This window comes from Lepidochelys kempii, chromosome 7, assembly GCF_965140265.1.
Source record: "Lepidochelys kempii isolate rLepKem1 chromosome 7, rLepKem1.hap2, whole genome shotgun sequence".
Taxonomy (NCBI): Eukaryota; Metazoa; Chordata; order Testudines; family Cheloniidae; genus Lepidochelys; species Lepidochelys kempii.
Genome location: NC_133262.1, coordinates 51,847,148 through 51,871,738, shown reverse-complemented (window position 1 = coordinate 51,871,738; position 24,591 = coordinate 51,847,148). Strand labels below are relative to the sequence as shown.

General features: G+C 46.4%; 1 protein-coding gene across 19 annotated transcripts in view; it reads right to left on the bottom strand.

Annotated features, from left to right (window-relative positions):
* LOC140914577 (uncharacterized) overlaps positions 1 to 24,246 on the bottom strand; it is a 106,890-nt gene extending 82,644 nt beyond the window's left edge. For 10 of the 19 annotated variants that reach the window (XR_012159902.1, XR_012159903.1, XM_073352682.1 and 7 more), the window contains exon 1: positions 23,906 to 23,996. Coding sequence is in view for 5 of the 19 variants with exons in the window: in XM_073352697.1 (XP_073208798.1) it covers positions 19,072 to 19,137; positions 23,906 to 24,057 (218 nt within the window). In the remaining 14 variants the exon portion in view is untranslated. Of the gene's footprint in view, positions 1 to 19,071; positions 19,138 to 23,905 lie in introns of all 19 variants that reach the window. The other 9 variants (XM_073352697.1, XM_073352701.1, XM_073352702.1 and 6 more) reach the window with 5 other exon arrangements.
* Positions 24,247 to 24,591: the final 345 nt, after the last annotated feature.

Here is a 24,591-nt window from a genome sequence, read left to right as displayed (position 1 = left end):
AGCCCTAGAACTCCGACCAGGGGTATTCTGTTACCCAAGATCCATAAACCTGGAAATCCTGGGCGCCCCATCATCTCAGGCATTGGCACCCTGACAGCAGGATTGTCTGGCTATGTAGACTCCCTCCTCAGGCCCCATGCTACCAGAACTCCTAGCTATCTTCGAGACACCACTGACTTCCTGAGGAAACTACAATCCATCGATGATCTTCCTGAAAACACCATCCTAGCCACAATGGATGTAGAAACCCTCTACACCAACATTCCACACAAAGATGGACTACAAGCCGTCAGGAACAGTATCCCTGATAATGTCACGGCAAACCTGGTGGCTGAACTTTGTGACTTTGTCCTCACCCATAACTATTTCACATTTGAGGACAATGTATACCTTCAAGTTAGCGGCACTGCGATGGGTACCCGCATGACCCCACAGTATACCAACATTTTTATGGCTGACGTAGAACAACACTTCCTCAGCTCTCATCCCCTAACGCCCCTACTCTACTTGCGCTACATTGATGACAACATCATCTGGACTCATGGAAAAGAAGCCCTTGAGGAATTCCACCATAATTTCAACAATTTCCATCCCACCATCAACCTCAGCCTGGACCAGTCCACACAAGAGATCCACTTCCTGGACACTACAGTGCTAATAAGCGATGGTCATATAAACATCACTCTATACCGGAAACCTACTGACCACTATACTTACCTACGTGCCTCCAGCTTTCATCCGGACCACACCACATGATCCATTGTCTACAGCCAAGCTCTTCGATACAACCACATTTGCTCCAACCCCTCAGATAGAGACAAACACCTACAAGATCTCTATCAAGCATTCTTAGAACTACAATACCCACCTGCTGAAGTGAAGAAACAGATTGACAGAGCCAGAAGAGTACCCAGAATTCACCTACTACAGGACAGGCCCAACAAAGAAAGTAACAGAATGCCACTAGCCATCACCTTCAGCCCCAACTAAAACCTCTCCAGCGCATCATCAGGGATCTACAACTTATCCTGAAGGACAATCCCTCACTCTCAGATCTTGGGAGACAGACCAGTCCTTGCTTACAGACAGCCCCCCAACCTGAAGCAAAATATTCACCAGCAACCACACATCACACAACAAAACCACTAACCCAGGAAACTATCCTTACAACAAAGCCCGTTGCCAACTCTGTCCACTTATCTATTCAGGGGACACCATCATAGGGCCTAAACACATCAGCCACACTATTAGAGGCTCGTTCACCTGCACATCTACCAATGTGATATATGTCTTCATGTGCCAGCAATGCCCCTCTGCCATGTACATTGGCCAAAGCGGACACTTTTCTATGTAAAAGAATAAATGGACACAAATCAGACGTCAAGAATTATAACATTCAAAAACCAGTCGGAGAACACTTCAACCTCTCTGGTCACTTGATTACAGGCCTAAAAGTGGCAATACTACAACAAAAAAACTTCAAAACCAGACTCCAACGTGAAACTGCTGAATTGGAATTAACCTGCAAACTGGACACCATTAAATTAGGCTTGAATAAAGACTGGTAGTGGATGAGTCATTACACAAAGTAAAACTATTTCCCCATGCTTATTTTTTCCCCCTACTCACACGTTCTTGTCAACTGTTGGAAATGGGCCATCCTGATTATCACTACAAAAGTTGTCATCGTCCCCCCCGCTAATAGCTCACCTTAACTGATCACTCTCGTTATAGTGGGTATGGCAACACCCATTTTTTCATGTTCTCAGTGTGCGTGTGTGTGTGTATATATCGGGCTCAAAGGGTAGTGATCAACGGCTCCATGTCTAGTTGGCAGCCAGTGTCAAGTGGAGTGCCCCAGGGGTCAGTCCTGGGGCCGGTTTTGTTCAATATCTTCATAAATGATCTGGAGGATGGGGTGGATTGCACTCTCAGCAAATTTGCGGATGATACTAAACAAGGAGGAGTGGTAGATACGCTGGAGGGCAGGGATAAGATACAGAGGGACCTAGACGGATTGGGCCAAAAGAAATCTGATGAGGTTCAATAAGGATAAGTGCAGGGTCCTGCACCGCAACAGACTAGGGACCGAATGGCTAGGCAGCAGTTCTGCGGAAAGGACCTAGGGGTGACAGTGGACGAGAAGCTGGATATGAGTCAGCAGTGTGCCCTTGTTGCCAAGAAGGCCAATGGCATTTTGGGATGTATAAGTAGGGGCATAGCCAGCAGATCGAGGAACGTGATCGTCCCCCTCTATTCGACATTGGTGAGGCCTCATCTGGAGTACTGTGTCCAGTTTTGGGCCCCACACTACAAGAAGGATGTGGGTAAATTGGAGAGAGTCCAGTGAAGGACAACAAAAATGATTAGGGGTCTGGAACACATGACTTATGAGGAGAGGCTGAGGGAACTGGGATTGTTTAGTCTGCAGAAGAGAAGAATGAGGGGGGATTTGATAGCTGCTTTCAACTACCTGAGAGGTGGTTCCAGAAAGGATGGTTCTAGACTATTCTCAGTGGTAGAAGAGGACAGGACAAGGAGTAATGGTCTCAAGTTGCAGTGGGGGAGGTTTAGGTTGGATATTAGGAAAAACTTTTTCACTAGGAGGGTGGTGAAACACTGGAATGCGTTACCTAGGGAGGTGGTAGAATCTCCTTCCTTAGAAGTTTTTAAGGTCAGGCTTGACAAAGCCCTGGCTGGGATGATTTAATTGGGGATTGGTCCTGCTTTGAGCAGGGGGTTGGACTAGATGACCTCCTGAGGTCCCTTCCAACCCTGATATTCTATGATTCTATGATCTCTTCCTACTGTATTTTCCACTGCATGTATCCAACGAAGTGGGTTTTAGCCCACGAAAGCTTATGCTCAAATAAATTTGTTAGTCTCTAAGGTGCCACAAGTACTCCTCAGTCTTTCTGCTGAAAGAACTATTTTTCCCTGAAGTGCATCTATGATTAATGATTCATGACACCACAGATGGCCTGTGACGGAGATAAGGCTATATAATCTGATGATCCCTTCTGGCCTTAAACTCTATGAAACTAAACACGTCCTAAAGGTTTTGCAGACACGATTCTTTGAAGGGAAATCCTGTGCACGTACAGGTCTCTTTAGAACAGTGTTCACCAACCGGTCGATCGTGATTGACTGGTCGATCCTGGAGACTCTACCAGTCGATCGTGATCTCCAGCCTCCGGAAGGCTCCCTGCCTGCCCTGGCTCCAGATTACTCCCAAAAGCAGCTAGCGCAGCCCCGGGGGAGGCTGGGGTCTCTGCGTGCTGCTCCTGCCCACAAGCACTGCCCCCACAGCTCCCATTGTCAAGGAATGGGGAACTACAGCCAATGGGAGCTACAGGGGTGGTGCCTGCAGAAACAGGCAGCATGCAGAGCAACATGCCCCGCTGCAGGGGCGTGTTGGCTCCTTCCAGAAGTGGTGTGGGGCTGTGGCAGGCAGGGGCTTAGCCCCGCTGCGCCAGCCGGGAGCCGCCTGAGGTAAGTGCCACCCAGCGGAAGCCTGCACCCCAGCCCTGAGCCCCCTCCTGGAACCAGCACCCCATACTCCCTCCTATACTCCAAACCCCTTCCCCAGCCCTGGGTCCCCTCCCAGAGCCCACACCCCCTACCCCCTCCTGCACCCAAACTCCCTCCCAGGGCTTGTACCCCTTACCCCCTCCTGCACCCAAGCCCCTGCCCCAGGCTCAGCCCGGAGCCCCCTCCTACACTCCGAACCCCCTGGTCCAGCCCAGGGCCTGTACCCCCTCCCAACTCCGTCCTAGCTCAAGGAAAGTGAGTGAGGGTGAGGGAGAGCGAGCGACAGAGAGAGGGGAAGATGGAGCAGGGTGGGCCTTCGGGGAACAGGTGGAGTAGATCCTGGGTTGCACTTAAATTCAAAAAGTGATGTGTGTAAAAAGGCTGGAAAACACTGCTTTCAAAAAATGGAAAGAACAGGGGCATCATCTTGAGCAACGGAAACTCCTATTTATAAACCTATGCTAAGCAAGACAGCCTGTGCCACCGTAATTACTTGTAACGGATCTGGAACAATGCTCAATTCTGCTGCGCAATACACTAAATGTAACCCTAAGTATAGCCTAAATGAGAAATTGATAGTGTGATTTTTTTAACTCAAGATAATGAAAAATCTAATATTTTTTATTATTTTGCTCCTGTTGCTGTTTTCATGCCCTCACCACAGGACTGTGCATACATGACTATAAGTGTGCTTGTGGACACCTACCTACCAAGGTCAATTCTAGTATCCCTACTAACCAAACTACAATGCACTCAATGAAGAGTGACCTCAAAAGCTATACATTTTGATGAAACAAAAGAAGTTACACTAGTTCAGGCCTGTGCACACACAATATCACAAGACAGTCCATCAGCACCCACAGAGTAAAGCATTGAGCACATTAGAAACACTTAAGAAAAAATGGACTACTGGACAGCTCCCAGTTCAGCTTACACTGGCAAGTGAGTTAAACGTGACCAAAAACCCCACAATCTGCTGGCAAATGAGCAGCTCAGCCCTTTGGAGGCGAGGGCATTTAAAACATCACTAAGGAAGATTCTGTCACAGGTATTTTTTGTAAGTCAGGGACAGGTCACAAGCAATAAACAAAAATTGGCGGAAACCTGTGACTTGTTCCTGACTTTTATTAAAAACACCCAGGAGGGGGGTGGGTGGGTGACACACAAAAACAGAGCACTGCCAGGGCTTGTAGCTGCTCCAGCCATGTGGGCAGCTCCAATGGCTGGTGGACCAGGGCTGGCTTCTGATCCACTGTTCTGGCAGCCACAGGACTGACAGCAGCTCCAGCCCTGCCCTAGAAAAAGTCACGGAGGTCCTGGAAACTCATGACCTCATTGTATCCTTAATCATCACCTTCTCCCTCACACAACCGCCTCTCTTCACTCTCCATCTAGCCATCCTCGATCCTGCCTCTGCTCTCAGTAAGCTTTAGTCCCTCTCCTGCTGGACTTGAGGAGCATAGGGACTGTGTAGGAGAGTGATAAGGTCTGAGCTAGGCAACACAGAGTTCCTATATGACTGTGACATCTCCAAAAAGGCCTAGAGAACCACTCAGCCAAACTGACATACAAGTTCACATACACACAGATGACTCTAAATGAAACCAGGCAGAATGTACTGGAGGTCCTTTCCTCGATGTCGAAAAAGCCACTGGACACAGAACATAGATGCCTATGCTGGTATGAAACATCCTATTGATAAGCACTGGCTGACAAAGGTTAGCAAGTAGCGCCTTGTAAGTGTTACCCATCATCCAGTTACTATCACAGGGTGGCAACGTGATGACATTCATGAGGAAAGGAAGGACTGTTTGAAAGCTTCCTGGGCCGGAACTTCCTTGACATGAACCACCACTTCCAAACCCTCCCCCATTAATCTACAGAGAATGCTGTGAAATGTTGCAGTTCGTATCTCTACATGCAACTATCATGCTGCTCTCATTCCTTTGTAGGAAAAGAGTTCTCCCAGTCAGAATGCCTTATCAGAATTTGGATAAGAATGTCCACATGGGCAGTTATACCAGTGTAACTATACCACTTTAAATTCACACCACTACCTGATCCCAGGATTACTTCCCCATGTAGACAAGTTCTAAGGAGAGGGTGGGCTGGGACAGAAGGGCTGTGATTTCCCTTCACCATGATAAAGTGCTGATTATCGAAGCCAATAGCTACAAGGAGGTGTGAACTCCCCAATCCATATCCATGGAACCCAGTGACAATCTGAGGCTAAGACCTTCTCTAAACTGTAGAGTTTTTTCCCACAAAAGGCAGCTTTTGGAGACGAAACAGTGGAGGTGTACACTCTGCAATGCCACTTTTGGCGACAAAACTCCTCAGTTTCGGTGACAAAATAAAACCTCGACGAGAGTCACAGGGGTTTTTTTTACGCAAAAGTTTTGTCCCCAAAGTGCCACTGTAGACACCATGCTTGATTTTATTGATTTAACTGGCCTTCAGAAGGTGTCCCACAATGCCGATCCTGACTGTTCTGGTCAGCAGCTCCAACTCCGCTGCCCTACAGACAGATAAGCAACCATTGGCCCCTCCTCCTTCAAAGCCCCAGTGAAATTTCACTTTTTGTTTGCTCGGCATAGAGAGCTCACATCACATCTTCCCAGCTGACAATGGCAGCTCCACACGGCAAATACTCTCCTGCTTGGAGCACTGGAGAGCTGTTGGATCTGCTCTGCATTTGGGAAGAGGAAGCTGTGCAGTCCCAGCTGCACTCCAGTCATAAGAATATTGATACGGGCCGATTTCGCAAAGCTTGTGTGAAAAAGACTATGATCAGGACACACTGCAGTGCAGAGCAAAGATTGAGGTGCTGAGGCAGGCATATCAGAATGCAAGGGAGACAAACCATCACTCCGGTGCTGTGCTGAAGACCTGCCATTTCTATAAGGAGTTGGTCACGATCCTCAGCGGCGACCCCACCTCCCTGTGGATACTTCGGCAGGGCAGGAGCCAGCAGAAAGTGGACCTAATCTAGAAAACGAAGTCATTGACGAAGAGGGGGAGGCAGATGACCATGTGGAACCCACAGCAATGTTGCCCAGTGGTGTGTCCAGTCAGGAGCTGTTCTCCACTCCGGAGGTGTCTAACCAGTCTCAGCAGTCACACTTTGGTGAGAAAGAAGCAGAAGAGGAGACCCCTGGGTAAGTGGTTTTGCTTTGTGAAGTGCGGAGGTGGGTTGAAGGCATAGAAATGTACAAGGTTGGCCGGTTTTCTGTGTGCTGGACATTTCCCCATGCAGCTAAGCAGTATGGCGGAACAGGGTGTTGATGCACACCAAGATTTCACAGGAATCCTCCGAAGAGATCTCAAAGAAACTTTCCTGGAGGAAAGTTCCTTGACAGAACTGCTTTGTTCCTTCCCCCATTGAAGCAAAGTTTCCCGTGCCATTCTGCAATCACTTATGCAGGGACCAAAGAGGCACATAGGCGAGCAGCATAGAGATCAGGGAAGAAACTGCAAGTATGCAGTAGATGAACCCTTGCTCCTACTTACTCTCAGGAGTGAGATATCTAGTATAATGACACCTGCCTGTGGAAAAGGGTGGGAAAATTTAGAATACTGTCCCTAGTCAACTGCTCCACGACCCTTTCATATTGCTTTTCTCCCCACATACAATGCCCCCCACCCCAGGGTAAACTCACCATGCTTGGGGTGTTCGCCCGCATGCGTGCTTGTCACAGGTCAGTGAAAAAGTGGTTGATATGGTACTAGACGTGTATTTTACTGTACTGTTTCAATGTTGTGCATATACTTAGATTCATAGATATTTAGGTCAGAAGGGACCATTATGATCATCTAATCTGACCTCCTGCACAACGCAGGCCGCAGAATTTCACCCAGCACTCCTGCAAAAAACCTCACACCTATATCTCTGCTATTGAAGTCCTCAAATAGTAGTTTAAAGACTTCAAGGAGCAGAGAATCCTCCAGCAAGTGACCCGTGCCCCATGCTACTTAACAATCATGCTTCTGTATAATTTTCCTTGTGCTTCTGCAGATGTGGCCTTCAGAGGCACTCCCTACACATCGGCGGGGCATCTCTGCTGGATAAGAAAACGCCCAAGATGGAGCAAGGAAGACATGTTCCAGGAGGTGATGCAATGCTCAGATGCAGAAAAAAGGGAATGCAGGCAGTGGAGGGAAATCGAAAGGCAGGCCTACGCTAGGGATGCAACTAAGAGGATGATTAAAGTTATGGAGAAGCAAACGGTTCCTCATAACCCTCCAGACAGAGCAGATGCGTGCCCACCCTCTCCTTCAGCACATTCAGAATTCTTTCCCATGCCCTCCCCAAACTCCACCCGCAAATTCCTTTCCGCTGTGTGGGACTTCTTCCTGTCCCGTTCACTCCACCTCCGGACACCTTTTCAAATGATAGCTGGACTTACGCACAGCTCTGAAAGTCAGCCCTCCCCTGGTACTTCCTCTCCCCTCCAGAAATTGCGTGTCTGTGAGGTGTTTTGAATTATAAGAACTCTGTTTCCTGCAAATTGTGATAGCAGATAGCAGCAACAGATACACAAGCAGTTAAATCACTTGCTTACATTAAATCTAGGCCACAAAAATCTCGAGTGCTTCCTTACAAAACTCAATTTCATTAAGCATTGCAATCCAGAGCATAGCAACATACATTACTGGTTCTCATCTTCAAAGTGCTCCATCAAAGCCCCTCTAATTCAAATTGCCCCCATTGTGCCCCTCTACTAGCCCTTGTATCTGGCTGCTCAAAAGCAGCAGCCAGGCGTTTTGCCTCAGCAGTCAACCCCGAGCAAATTTTTCACCCTTTCCTTCACAAATATTGTGCAACGTGAAACATACAGCTATGACCATGGGAATATTATTCTCATGGAGGTCTAACCTGCAATAAAGGCATCACCAGCACACCTTTAATCTGTCAAATGCACATTCCCTGGTCATCCTGCACCTACTCAGCCTATTGTTGAACTGCTTACTGCTACCCAGGTTGCCCATGTAAGACTTCATGAGCTGTGGCATTAAAGGGTACGCCAGGTCTCCCAGGATCACTGTGGACATTTCAACATCCCCCATGGTAATCTTCTGGTCTGGAAAGAAAGCCCCTGCTTGCAGCTTTCTGTACAGGTTGGAGTTCCTAAAGATACATGTGTCATGAACCTTTCCAACCACCCCACACTGAAGTCAGTGAAATGCCCGCAGTGATCCACAAGCTCTTGCAATACCATGGAGAAATACCCTTTTCTATTGATGTACTCCGTCGCAAGGTGGTCCCATGCTAAAATTGGAATATGCATGCCATCTATTGCCCCTCCATGTGCTATTTCACGCACATGCGCTACAAAAGTCATGCGCTATTTCACGCACATTTCCCAGAGTTACAGCCCTGCACACTTGCATTAATGCAGCCCCAACAGTCGAGTTCCCAACTCCAAACTGATTTGCGACCAACCAGTAGAAGTCTGAATTCACCAGCTTCCATACTGCAATCACCACACACTTCTCCACCAAGAGGGCAGCTCTCATTTGGGTGTCCTTGTGCCACAGGACTCTAGTGAGCTCAGCACACAGTTCCAGGAAGGTGGATTTCCTCATCCGAAAGTTCTGCAGCCACTGCTTGTCATCCCAGACTTCCATAATAATGCGATCCCACGACTCAGTGGGCCCAAAAGCGACAGTCCTTAGTCTGCAGCTGTTTCACCTGAGTAACAGCACAAGAGAGGAGACTCTTCAAAGTTTTACAAGCTGAGCAAGATAGTAAATGTTTCATAATGAAGAACAATTAAGTTTGGTATTTACTGAACCATAAGCTATACAAGTTTCAAGTCAGGCACTAGTACTGCATTCATTTGCTATCTTCTGCCTGCAGTGCTTCAGCCTAACAGTCTGGGCTCTAAAGACAGACGTGCACAGGAGGTGGTGGAGGAGGGGAAGTGTTCCTTGTTGACAGGGTGACACAAAGTGGGGATTTCCCCGTTATGTTGTATGTGACCCTATGTGATACTTACTGTTTTCCATGAATGCTGTGTGTGCCTCAGTTCCCCTGTGTATCGCACCAACATCTAGGTGGTGGGAATAAGGGTGTGTGACTTTTCCAGAAGCTGCTCCAGCTGCCTGCATAGATGCTATGGCCACCCCTTCGTAACCCGAGACCCAGGAGGGGGATGCGACCAGGTGACTCTTGGCCCAGGAAGTGAGACAAAGGCCGGAGGAGGAGCAACAGGCAGGGCAGGGGCCAGGCAGCTGGAAGCGAGTCAGTCTCAGCTGGCTTGGGGAGCAGGGGGCGAGCCAGAGTCCTGGCTCTGGGCTCCCCTCCCCCCCCCAAGATGGACTTGGCTGAAAGTCACTGATTTCTGTGCTAATAAGTTCTGTTCTACGCTGTGTTCCTGTTGACTAATAAACCTTCTGTTTTACCAACTGGCTGAGAGTCATGTTTGACTGCGGAGTTGGGATTCAGGGCCCTCTGGCTTCCCCAGGAGCCCCATTCAGGCGGACTCATTGTGGGAAGCACACGTGAAACGGGATGCTGAATGCTCAGAGGTCTGAACCAGTAAAGTCGAAGCTGTGTAAGTTGCTTGCTTTGGAGACAGTATGCTCAGAGAGAGGAGGCATGCTTCCCCCAAAGTCCTGACTGGCTTCGTATGGAGTAGTTCCAGAGCATCGCCCTGGTGACTCCATGACACAGGGCTTCAGCCCTGGGGTCATCGGGGGCCCTTACACATGCATCTCACGCTCTTGCCTGTTTATTCACCCTCCCAAGGGAACAGCCCTTTTAATACTCCAGCCAGAGTTCTATCAACACTCCTCACACCACTGTAGTTAGATAGCAAGTGCCCCAACGTATACCCTGCCATGCCAGTGCACTTTTTCCAACTCAGTGTTTACTCACCCATCTAAGTGGCCCCACACAGCTATGCTTCTCTGAAATAGCACTCCTTCAGCTCCCACTGCACCCTGCAGTAACTCAGAACATTTAGGCTGTAGCCTCTCTCTCTGTCATTCCCATGGGATAAATATAGACTAACTGATATGGCCATTTCTTGCAATATCTTTGGGACAAATTATTGATTTCAGTTGAACTAGCTATGGAATCCAATGTATTATAAATGCAAAGTTTACATGTTGTTGTTAGATTGTATGTAACTTCCCTGGGGGCGGCCAGAGGGGCACATGGCAATGTTCCCTCTAAATTTTTCCGTCCATGTGTGGAATAAAATTTGTTATGTGCACCGAGGTAACGTGTGCATGTGCACCATCACAAAAAACAAAAAACCTAGATATAATATATATTTTTTAAAAAGTTACCATAGGGATAATTACTCCAGCCAGGACAGGTTAGACATTTTAGAACTCACTACCCAAAGAATTCAATTTAAGTGTAAGAGAGAAATAAAAATTATGACATGCATAGACCAGTCAAAACACTAAAATAACACACTTTGAAAGAATAGAATTACAGAGAATATATGTGTATTGCAGGAAGTACCAAGAAGTAACCACAACAATACTACTAGTATCTGTTGGGAGGTGAGTGTGTCACAGAGACACTGTGTGCACGTGCGCTGGCTGATGGGGAAAAGCTGTGCATGGTCTCTAAGATACTCACAGAAAGCTCCTCTACTCCGTCCTGAGCCCTGTTGCCTCCCCTCCCCTGCTCTGTGGGGATGGGGTACATGGGGGAGAGAGAGAGTGTGTGTGTAACAGACAGAGACTGTGTGAGCTGGCTGCTGGTGAAATCTCAGAAACAGTGCACTGTCTCTTTAAGAAAGGCACTCAGTCACTCACCATTCAGATCTCAGCAGCTCAGAGTCCTCCTGAGCCACGCTGTCCCCTCTGCCCAGCTCTGCAGAGATGGGGTACGGGGCGGGGAGACACCCTGACATCAGCACCCCTACTCTGCTCTGCACAGCCAGATGGATGGAGCAACATGGGGGGAGGGGCACCTGAACACATGCTGCCAACTGTGCACGCTCTCTAATCAGCTGGGCAGCATTTGAATCTCTCCTGCACAGGCACCCAAGCACGCAGCTTACAGGGAACACAGAAACATTGTAAACAAATGCTGGAAAGTATTATGAGCTTCAAAAAACTATATCTTAATGTACCAGACAAGAAGGCACTTTAGGAAGAAACAAAATAAGTGGGTTTCCCAGGAAGGGCAAGAGGAAGGCAGACCCAACCTTTTAAAGCTACAGCCTGCAGAGAGAACCACTGTTTGGCTAATTACCTATTCAAGGTCTTTGTAGATCAAAGACAGACTGTAAAAGGAGGGACTCAGACTCATGGATGTGATTGTTCTGAGCTAACAGCTGTTATGAATTAGTAACCACAGAAAAACCTCTATTGAGGTTTAAAGAACTGTTCACCTACTGGAGCCCTTGTTAGATGTGGGGGTGATTATTGACATGTGTGTTGGTTTGTTTATTGCTAATGCTTTCATGTTAAAAATAAATGTGCTTGTTTAGAAAGAGCTGTGGGGTAACATAATTGTGGGCAACTATACTGTTTATAGTCTCTGAGGAGAAAGCAAAGCAGACCTGCTTAGGTAGTCTGACTTGCTGGGGAATTCGCAGTGTAACAGGGAACTGTGCAGCCTGGAGAGCCAGAAGGGGGGTGAGAGAAGGTCTCCCCACAAGAGAGGTGACAGCTGAGGAGCCGGAAGCCTACAGTGGGTGCCTTTGCTAGACCCAGGAGGGGGAACATAGGTGAAGCTTCCCGGGACAGTGACAGACATTTCTCTCATAAGCCAAGATCCTGATCAGAATGGATAGGTCTCAGGGTGGGGAATAGATGCTCCTCCTGTTTAAACAGCATGGAAAATAGAAGATTACAACATCTAGTAAGAAAGGACAAACTTTTTTTTTTGAGTTCTCTTCTCTAAGGGCTTGTCTACACTTGAAAGGTTATCATTGGCTTCTCTGCTGAGAGTTTAGTGCCATCTGTGATATAGCCCTCTGAACAGAAACTGCTTGCTCCCTCAGTTCACAGAAGCTGAACAGATGTGCAATGATTTTCCATGACTATCAACTAAAGTTTAAATTCAACTAGTGGCCCAAAAGTGATAGGCACAATGTCTCAGCCCAGTCTCACCTTCTTCCAAGTCTTCTTTTACTAAAAGAGCAACAGAGACAATATCAAGGCCCTCACCTGGAATACTGTGTGCAGTTCTGCTTACCACATCACAAAAAAGGATTGCAGAAATAGAAGAGGTTCAGAGGTGGACAATTAGTGACTGGAAAGGCTTCTGAATGACAAGAGATTGAAAAGACAGGCTATCTAGTTTAGAGACAACAAATAAGAGGGCCATGAAAGCAGCATATAAAATAACAAAAGGTACAGAAAAGGTATATCAGGCCCTTATCCTCCCTCATAATAGAAGAATGAAACGGAAAAACATTAAATGCAAACTTAGAACTGGTAAAACAAAACACTTTACACATACAGCTCAATTAGCCTGTAGAATTCATTGCCATAGGATATTGAGACCAAGAGCTTAAGACGACTCTAAAGGATTGAGCATTTATACAGATGATAAAATCGAGAGTTACATTAGAAAGGATTAACAAAGACAGCAATAGCTCAGAAGGGATATAAACCCCCATGCTCCACAATACACACTAACTTTTAATTTGCAGGGTTTAGGAAGAAACTGTCTGGTCTTAGAGGGACCACGAGTCTGATCTGCTATAGAAAATATATCATTCATCATGCTGTTTAATATATAATTAATGTTTTACTCATGATTTGACTCAAGGTGCATTTGGAAATTGAAATTAAACTTTAAAAAAATGCAAAACAAGTTTGAATTTTTTTTATTAATTGAATAAAACTGCCAAAGTTTTCCCCCCACTGAAATCTCCACTAGAAGCAGCTATAATCTTGAGAAGGTTAGATGACTGATGAACAGACTGCAAAAACTAAACTAGAGATTTCTGCTAAATTGAAACCTAAAGTAGTTAAGGAAAAAGCTTTTCCATGGAACAGAAACTGAAAGTACTGACATTTAGAAAAAAGCACTAATATTATCTCTATTATAAAGACTGAAAGTGATCTAGATGCTGAATGCAGTGCATCAGATATTGTGCCATATTTACAAAGCTTGACCTCAAAAGTTAAAGATGTTTTCCATCTGATTCTGTACAGAAAAAAGCAGCTTTCAAATCATTAGTTAAATTTTACGAGTGTTCATTGTTCCCTCTTTGTTAAATTGTTTAAAGGTTGGCAACTTCAAATTTAGTTTTAAACAGGTTTAGCGTTTGTTTGTTTTTTAACTCAATTTAAAAATGCATTTAAAATCAGATTTTTTAAAACAATCCACCTTGGACAGATGCCAGTTAAGTATACTGTGTATGAACAAAACGTACAGAACTTGAGCCAAGGCAAGCAAAGGCAACAACTCTGGTGTTTGTGAATGTAAATAACAAGAAACTAAAGACGGGTGACTGTAGAAGCACGGCCAGGTCCCATCCACCCAACAGAATCTGTGCAAGATCTGTGCATTTGTTATTAGCTCACTCTGCCTGATTTCAAGAGACGTTCCTTCTCCTTGAGGGTCTGACTAAAACAATACTGCATTTAGGGTAACATTTTGACAGACTGGGCATCAGCAGACTGCTGTAGCAGCACTTCCAGTACGGATCTGAGAAGACCAGAGCTACAAGCATGTACGCAGAACTTCCATGAATAGACAGACAACAAAGAGCTGAGAATCAAACAGAAGGGACCACTGTGATTATCAACCCTGACCTCCTATATAATAGGCCAGAAAACTGCCTGTCAAGGTTCCTCCCCCACCCTGAACTCTAGGGTACAGATGTGGGGACCTGCATGAAAAAACCTCCTAAGCTTATCTTTACCAGCTTAGGTCAAAACTTCCCCAAGGTACAAAATATTCCCCCCGTTGTCCTTGGACTGGCCGCTACCACCACCAAACTAATACTGGTTACTGGGGAAGAGCTGTTTGGACGCGTCTTTCCCCCCAAAATACTTCCCAAAACCCTGCACCCCACTTCCTGGACAAGGTTTGGTAAAAAGCCTCACCAATTTGCCTAGGTGACTACAGACCCAGACCCTTGGATCTTAAGAACAATGAACAATCCTCCCAACACTTGCACCCCCACTTTCCTGGGAAATGTTGGATAAAAAGCCTCACCAATTTGCATAGGTGACCACAGACCCAAACCCTTGGATCTGAGAACAATGAAAAAGCATTCAGTTTTTTACAAGAAGACTTTTAATAAAAAATAGAAGCAAATAGAAATAAAGAAATCCCCCCTGTAAAATCAGGATGGTAGATATCTTACAGGGTAATTAGATTCAAAAACATAGAGAACCCCTCTAGGCAAAACCTTAAGTTACAAAAAAGATACACAGAAATAGTTATTCTATTCAGCACAATTCTTTTCTCAGCCATTTAAAGAAATCATAATCTAACACATACCTAGCTAGATTACTTACTAAAAGTTCTAAGACTCCATTCCTGGTCTATCCCCGGCCAAGACGACTACAGACAGACACAGACCCTTTGTTTCTCTCCCTCCTCCCAGCTTTTGAAAGTATCTTGTCTCCTCATTGGTCATTTTGGTCAGGTGCCAGCGAGGTTACCTTTAGCTTCTTAACCCTTTACCGGTGAGAGGAGCTTTCCCCTGGGCAGGAGGGATTTCAAAGGGGTTTACCCTTCCCTTTATATTTATGACACTGCCCCACAAAAATTCCTAGAGCAGAGCTTTTAGAAAAAGATCCAATCTTGATTTAAAAATTGTCAATGGGGGAGGATCCACCATAAGCCTTGGTAAATTGGTATAATGAATAATTACCCTCACTGCTAAAAATTTAGGCCTTATTTCCAATCTGAATTTGTCTAGCTTCAACTTTCAGCCACTAGATCATGTTATATACCTTGGTCTGCAGAGCCCATTATTAAATATTTGTTCCCCATGCAGATCTTATTTGCCTTAATTTTTAAAACTTTTCAGAAATACCCATCACTATTTTGATATCGTCCATGAACAGCACTCCAATCTCAGCTGAAGCTCCCATGTTATAGATACTTCCCAGATATCCACTCTGATGAGGCTGAAACATAGAAAATGCAGTTCAGCATCTGACAGCAAGAGAAAAAGCAAGAGCATGGCTCTCACCTTTAGATCAGCAATTAAATCCCCTACAGGTCAGCTGTTATGAAAGTCACAGGGCAGCATTCTCTGTAGAGAATGTTGCACTGCCTCTCTCCCCATCCTATAGAAGCTCTCCTGATGCTTACTGCCTTCTTTGGTCATTACCTAGTGTATTTCAAAATAGTGGTGGCTGCTAGTGCCACAGGGCAGAAACTCATTTCTTTTCTACTTGTCTATGAAGCACCACTACTATCTAAGAATTTGTGGTAACAATATTTATTATAAAAAGAAGAGTACTTGTGGCACCTTAGAAACTAAAATTTATTTGAGCATAAGCTTTTGTGAGCTATAGCTCACTTCATCGGATGCATACAGTGGAAAAACGGAAATATTTATCACTCAAGTCTGTGCTGACAGCCAGTTTCTAGCAAACAAGTGCCCGAATCACAAAAACCACTGGTAAGCTGGATCAAGGGCCAAGGACTAAATGGGTCTTGGAGCTTGAATTTACTTCTCACCCTAGAGGAAGAAGACTGTGGTACACTGGTAGAGCAGTGTGGAGGAACATTGCCTGGCCCCTCTGCTTGATTCATCTCATCTGTGACTAAAGACCTTCAGTCAGAAGGGCTGTCAAGCCAGCAACTTTCACTCATGCTAAACTCACAAAACAGAAAAAAATACCCAAATTATTGCCTAGTTCTAGAGTTAGCATTGTAGGGTGATTTAGAAGTGGTTCACCCACCATCCCACTAACCAGAATTGTTCAAACACAACAGAATTACTATTCAAACCCTGGAAGCATCGCATCTCTCAAGCACCCTCGTGCTGAACTGCATTTCCCGAGTGAATCTCCAACTAGGTCACATTGTCAAGATGGTGCGCTCCTATTTGATTATATTTAAGCAACAACTATAAAGAGGGACTGGACTTATCTTTGCATTTTAGGATATCACTGCAGCCTCCTCCAAGGAAGAGGGGTGATTTGGAGAGTAACCCACGATATACACGGCTGATAGCTCCTCTTAGCATGTAATTTAACTAAGAAGAGAAGCTACAATTTTCTCATTGCTGAATGTTCGCTGCATCTACATGTGCAAATGCTCATGTTGTGTAAAGCAAAACAGGTATCTTCAGTAAGCCATGCAAGTTCTTTCAGTGAATACTTGCCAGAATGCAAAGCCAAGCCAACACAGTCCGGAGGGGGCAGGAAGTTGGCCTGAAAAAACAGTTTTGTGGGGAAGGGAGTGGATATTTTAAACTAGAGGAACATCTATTTCATTTGCGCTCTAGCTGCGTAACAGGCCATTGGATTGGTAAGGTTTAAGACCATACTTTCCCCTGTGTTTACACATGGCCAGTTCACAGCCACACTCCACAGCGATAGTCTGCTGGGATGCAACCACTCACACTATTCTCTGCCAAATGTAGTGACATCCTACTGGGCATGTAGGAACAGCCTGGGACCTTGCAGACTGCTTTACACCACTTACCTGGCCCACATGCAGGCTTTGTATTGGTATAACATATTGGTTAGGACTTAGGAGTAGGATTTCAACAAATAGTTACACCCTTACAAGTCCTACTGTGGATGCAGTTATGCTAGTATAAAGGTGTCTTACACTAGGGCTTTATCTACACTACCAAGTTTTGTTGCCAAAACCTGCCTTTTGGTGACAAAACAGTGAGAGAGTACACACTGCAGTGCGACTTTTGTTGGAAAAAATGCCCGGTTTTGGCAACAAAAAACTTCCACCCCTATGAGAGACTTTTCTCTTTTCCCCTCCCTTTACTGTCCACAAAGAGCCAGTGTAGACACCGCTGGTTGTTTTGTCAACAGAACTGGCTTCCTCCAGTATCCCACATTGCCCGCCCTGATCGCTCTGCTCAGTGTTTTGATCTCCGCTGCCCTGCAGGCATGCATCCCTCCCCTTTCAAAGCTGCGGGAAGTATCTGACAACTGAGTGTGCTGTTCCGTTTGGGGAACAAAGAGCAAATCATTGGAATGCTCCGGTTCTGCCCTGCACTAGGAACACAGTGGCAGACAGATTGCTGTCGCAGGGACACAGGAAGAAGAGACTGCTGTGCTGCTCTGACATTCCTCAGCATGGAGCGCTCCCAGAGCTATTCATGATGCCACTCCAGGCAGCCGAGGAGGCTGTGGGAGAACTCAGAGGGAATCCTCCCAAGATGCACAGCGATCAGCTCCGCCTTCCCACAACACCACACTGTGGGATACATACCCACAGTGCATTGCTCACACTGTCGATGATAGTGCCTACAATGTGGACATGATCTGCTGACAGAGGGAGCAAGTGTGAACACCCTTAGGCTATTTTTGTTTTGTCAACTTTTGGGTGTCAACGTAAGTTTTGTCGACAAAACTTGGTAGTGTAGACAAAGCCTAGTATAATCTATTCTCCTTTCCTTACAAGACTAGATATACCAGTAGAAGCACCTTTACTCTGATAGAACCACGTCCACACCTAGAGGGACAGAGAGGTTGTAGCACTTTAACTATACTGGTTAAATTTAGTAAACTACTGGTAGAGTTAAAGCGGTACAATTGTGTGTGTACACAAGCCCACAGAAACAAGTCAATTTAACCTGACTTAGTCCTCCAAAACTTCATTCTCTCTGTGCACTCTGAGGGCATGTCTACACTTAAAACACTGCACTAGTGCTTAAATGAAGATGCTCTATGCTGACAGAGTTCTCCCATTGGCATAGTTAATCCACCTCCAAGAGGCAGAAGCTATGTTGGTGGGAGAAGCTCTCTCGTCAACAGAATGCTGTCTACACAGGTGATTAGGTAAGTATAGCTGCATCAATCGGGGGGTGGCTTTTTCACACCCCAAACAATGTGGTTATGCTGACAAGGTCTGTAGTGTAGACCAGAACTAGGTAACAGCTGATAGTGTCTGCACAGGAAGCACTGACAACTAGCACTTAAGCTAAAGGAACTGCACTCACAAGAAAAGCATTAGTTTCCAAAGAGCATCACTCAGAAGGCTGAGAAACAAACAAGAGTTGCTACCTGTGTCCCCAGGAGGCCTTCAATGCCCACTGGCAAAGGGCACACCATACTGTAACTCATCTCAGGCCTGACATGCTCACTACCCCAACAAACTGTTGTCATAAAAATGTCTCTAAAATGTCACATAAGGTATCAGATTTAAACTGGTGACATGCTGGTCCTGAAAAATCCCTGCATGTTGTATGCACAGGTTGTGTGTAAAGAGTTATATGGGTGTGCTAAAAAAGTGTTCTTAAAAATGTGCTTGGGAGGCAACCCAGCCTGGCCTACACAAAGCAATGTGGATTAGCTGTCTGACCAGCTGGATTACAGGCAGAGGACAAAGAAAGTACATTATATACAAGATAAACAAGGCAACCAAGTTAACAAGCAACAGAGGAATCAATTTAGTAAACACACCACCAGGGTTCCAAGTCTGAAACCCACAGGAAGTCTTCCTGGCTCTTGAGACAAAGATAATGGACTCTGGAAAACATAAGGGGAGGCAACAAGACATTCTAGTTATCCACCACTTAGGAGACATATGGAACAGCACCCTCAGAGCCTGTGAAGGTTGGATCCTCTTAGCCTGAAGGGGAGGAGCTCCTGAATTTGCTGTAAGCGAGCAACTATTTTAGGCAAAGACATAACTTGCTAGAATTAAGTTTTAGTCACTAGAAAGCATGTTTTGTTCTGTCTGTAAGTAGACCTCTTTTTATTTTTTTGCTTAGTGTCACTTAAATCTCTGTTCTCGGTTAATAAGGGTATTCTTAGTTTTACTATAAATCATCCCAGCGCTGCTATATTAAGGCAAGTGTGAGTCCTCAACAAAACGAACGGTCTGGGGTGTGCTCTGTCTCTTTGGGGACAGTGAACTTACTTTCTGTGAGTGTCCAGTGAGAGGAACTGGACACTGCAAGGAGATGTCTCTGGGGAGCTGGCGCTCACTGAATGTTGCCTGCAAAGGCAAGGTTCAGACTGGCAGAGCCTCGAGGAGTTTGCTGGCAATCAGACAAGCTGGAGTGTCAGGAAGCTCACGCACAGCTTAGCAGCAGCAAAGCTCTCACTTGCTGAGGCAGAGGGGTAACAGTGACTTACAATTCTGAATGTCCTGAGCAGAATGTCTCTCTGCCCCATCTGAGCAACAGAGCAGCACAAGCACTACTTGTGAAAGGGGTCTAGAAAGCAGGGCTTGGAGCGGCCATGGCTAGCAATCTCCAGCTTTTAGCCTTACCCCTGGTAGCAGTCGTAGCAATCCTAAAAAGGGACACTGGCCAGCCTCCAGCTTCGCACTTCAGTCACATCAAGGACAGTGAGAACACTGTTAGCAGCCTGCTCCCTACTTGAGCCAGAGCCACTTTTTCCATACCTTGGACTAGGTTCCTTCTGTTTCTAGACAGCAACAACCTATTCTTCATGACAACTGTAAATCGAAGTTTTTGATAGGATTCCCAAAGAGATTTCTGCTGTATTTTCCTCACACTCTCCCTTTCTCTAGGCCGCCCATCTGAGAACTAGCCAAGGACCCTTACAATTTACTCTGTTGTTTTGGGGGGTTTTCTGAGGCAAGACTCCTTTTCAGAGAATGTGGGAACACATGAACAGAAGTAGCCATCCTTATGCCAGTCATCACATTATATAAACTAATGAGTACAGCTTTGCTGAGCTGTTACACAGTAGACCAGCGGTTCTCAACCAGCGGGCTGCAGGCTACATGCGGCCCAATTAGCACACAGCTGTGACCCAGCTCAGCTGTGTGCTAAAGGCCAGCCAACATGGGGTGAGGGGAAGGGGAGGGGAAGGGGAGGGGGGTCCGGACAGCCAGCCGGCCCCATGGGAGGCGGTGGTCTGGGCTCAGGGCTGCCGCTGCCCTGCCACCCGACCCCCGTGGCCAGGTAACACATTGTGGGTTGCATATGTGGCCCACAATAATAAATAAGTGGAGAACCACTGCAGTAGACCCCCAGAGCCAGGGACAATGCTCAAATTTTGCCCAACAGTTATGTTGACAACTTGGCACATTTGCAAATTAAACAGAAAATGGAGAAGGTTGCAGCTTGCTTTCAATGAGAGCAACATATCAAGTCCCAAAATTCAACACTCAACGTTGACCCAAATGTCTTGGCTACACCATATGCTAGTCTTCCTTCAGCAACTGCCGGTAATTTCGTTGACTTGAATAGGTGGTGGTTTCCCAGCGAGCTAAGCGAGGAACTCCTTAACTTCCTCTTCCAGGGCCCAGATATCTCCTTCGATTTTCCTGATGACAATCATCCTCCTATTGCCACAGGTGATGTCCTTATATAGACTGGAATTTTGTGCCTGCAGGAACGTCTCACAAAGGAAGGAAGGGCAGGTGAAGTATCTGATGGCGCTCTCCAGCTAGACGGGATGGGGTACTGGGTATGTTTGGAGGGAGCAGAAATTCTGGTGGGTGGAATGAGTGTCTCCACAAATTTATATTCTTCAGTGGATTCCAAAATTCCAGAATAATGGGGGTGAGGGGTCTCAGGTTTGGCCTGGGACTGGCTCTGCAGCAGTCACCGGGCCCCCGCTAGGGCTACGGCCGCCATTTTGCTGTCGCGTCTGGCTGGTGTTGCCCAACTTCTGAATGCTTGATTTTGTAACCTTACCATTCTTCTAACATTGTTTTAATGTGCAATATAAAATAAGGTGGAAGTCATTTTACTCTTAGTATCTGTCAGGAGAAGCAATGCCAAAAGACGAACAACAATTTTACATTCTAGAATTTAGTACAATAATATTTGCCAAGTATTGTCATGCGCCCTAGTGTTGGAGAATCATATCCTGAGAAACCCTATAGTAATGCACAAATGCAAGGCAGAAGAGATGTTTGTGTATGCATCGCTAGGTCATTACACTGCTAATCCTAAAAATAAGAGCTGCGCGACAGGGAATCTGAGCAAATGCCTGTTGCTGGTGGATGAATGCTGCTTCAAGGGAGAGGTACACCTGAGTGGCTCTTGGCCCACTGTCAGGTGGTTATCTCCTTCCCCCACTCCATCTCAACCACAGACTGTTCATTAACAGGAGAGGCTGTCACATGGGAAAGTTGTGAAGAACCAGAGCTGGCTGCTGCAAGCAGCAAGCCAAGGACCTCACTGGGAAAGGTACATCTCACACTGTTCAGAAGAGACTCCCAATAGTAACTCTGATCTCCCCCTGCCCTTGTAGCCTTCAGCCTTCCCCACGCAGTGTCCTCTTCAATTCATGTGGTTACCACCCCAAGCAGCTGGAATGTGATGGATTCCAGAGAAGGAGCAGAGGGTGATATTTCATACTGTCCCAAATACTCCTACCACCTTTAAATGGGAAGTGAAGCCAGAAGATGTAAACAGGAAACTGTAAGCCAGTGAAGCAAACCTAAGCAGTGTAAGACTGCCTGAAGCTTATCTAAGTAAAAAGCTGCATTGAAGGACATGGGGAAAGTATGAACCATCATTTGAAGATACTGGGGGAAGATAGGTTTCAGAGTAACAGCCGTGTTAGTCTGTATTCGCAAAAAGAAAAGGAGTACTTGTGGCACCTTAGAGACTAACCAATTTATTTGAGCATGAGCTTTCGTGAAAGCTCATGCTCAAATAAATTGGTTAGTCTCTAAGGTGCCACAAGTACTCCTTTTCTTTTTGGGGGAAGATACATTCCCTAGCATACTCAAAAAACCAAAGAGAGACCCTGAGTTTTATGTAATTCAATCTCAGCCTAATGTTGCCTCCATGGACAGTTCATGTGTTTAGTTTTCCCAAAACACATCAACTTTAATTACTCAAAGCCCTGAAATGAAAACAAAAGATTCAGCTCTGAGCTGAGCTATCACAACTCAAGAAATATTTTACAGAATTCTAAGGGACAGGGAAGAAGACATAAGAAAGCTGCAGACTCCTAGGGACATCTATCTCAACCCTAACTACGTAGTCATCTTAACAGTGAAACTGCCAAGTGGGTAAAAGAGACTGATTTTAGCACTACTGAGATGTGAGATTTTTTTAAAAGAGGAATCTGAGCCCTAGCTCTTAGGGAATCTGTATTGCAGTTAATATGGCAAACTGAGAGCCATTTACTCAACATACACATCTTTACTAATTTAGCAGATGCATATGCACAGCTCATAAACAGAACCTGCTCTAAGCATATTGGCATATGGGGTTTTTATGACAAACTGTCAGCCAACTTCAGATAAACTAACTTGCTCACTCTTAAAAAAAACAACCAAAACAAACAAAAACTGTTAAATGAAGACAGAGCAATATACACAAGATCATACCATCCATGAAATCTGTGCTGTATTAGTAAATAAACTGCCATTTTGGATTCAGCTTTGGGAAGAGTTAAACCCAGGTGACTGGATGGAAGAGCAGCAGCTAAGGTGGCAACATGCCATGACACAGGGTAATTGGGAAGGTACCACAGATATACCACAGCACATTTACAGAGAGAAACATGGGCAGCAGGCTTAGAGCATTAAGACCCTCAAGGGTTATAGATCCCATCACTAGTTCAAATCCAGTCCAGGTCAGAACTGAGCAAAAGCCAGTAACCATGTCTCACATGGTCTAGCCTGACTCCTATCTGGTGGTTCACAAATGTTGGTCTCAGTCCAATTCCCCAGCCCAATGGGCAAACAAGCATATTGCATCTCCAAGGATGTCAAGCTGGCACCTTTTATTAGAATTAAAGCTTCCTTTAATGAGCACACCTGTCTCTTTTTTTTTTTTTAACATTGCCATTCGATCAACATGCCCTCTCTGTACCAGAGGTTCAACTCAATGTAATATAAGTCACTAGACAGGACAGCGTTATTACGATGCTCGCTCCTAGTAAGGTAACACCTGTCAAACAGAGAGATCCCATGGCCAGAGTCCCGTAGAATGTCGCGTTAAACAGAAGTTCGCTGTTATAACGATCGCTGTTTTGTCCCTGACATTTACATGGCACGGATTGTAAACCCGGTAGAGCCTCCTCCTGAATAAACAAATAGTGCTAACAACGAAAGGAACCGTCCTTTCAACGTCTGGGGAAACATTATAACAAAGCCCCCCCAAAACCATCCCCACCCGCCGCCGCGGTGAGACAAGACCGCACTGTGCCTCTCGGCCCCGGTCCGTTCCCAGCCCCGCGCCCCCCCCGGCCCGCTAGCCCCTCCCCCACCCGTCCCGGCGCCTCGGAGCTGTGCATATGGATCTGATAAATTAGTAAAGATGTGTATGTTGAGCCCTCGGGCGACCTCACTCACCGGGACGGGCTCTCCCTGCCGCCCGGGGGACGCGGCGCTGGGACCCCCGGTTCCGGCTCGGTCCTGGCACCCCCTCGCCCGCTCCTGACCGTTCGAATCAACAACAAGATGGCGGCGCCCGGAAAGGCGGAGACTCCACCGCCTGCCGTCATAGTAACCGCGCCGGCCAGGTCCCCGCTTCCCCGAGAGATGCACCAATCACAGCACGAGCCCGCCCGCCCGTGCGCCGCCAGAACGTTGACAAGCTAACGGAGCTGTCCTTCAAACACTTGAACCAGGGTCGCCCCGCTAGCTGAGCCGCCGGCGGATTCCAGACACACGCTAGGTACACGTGACGCGCCTGTCCTACGGAGACCGCGACCATTGGCCAACAGAATCGGAAGCCATCCAATCACGGCGCGGTATGAGGGGAACAAGCTCTAAACTACTTTCCATGACGCCTCTGTACACCCCCTGGAACCCGCCCTCTGACCCCCTCAAGGGGACCCACCTGCCCTCAGATTTCTTCCCTCTGACCCTCCCAATGGGACCTGGCCTCTGACCCCTTCCCTCTGATCACCCATTGGGTCCACCCTCTGACCTCTTCCTCTGACCCCCTGTGAGGGCATAGGGAGTATTAACCTGGTAATGTTGCATGGGGGTTTTACTAGTTTACTGTCTTCTGCTAACACAGGGCGTGCCTCCGT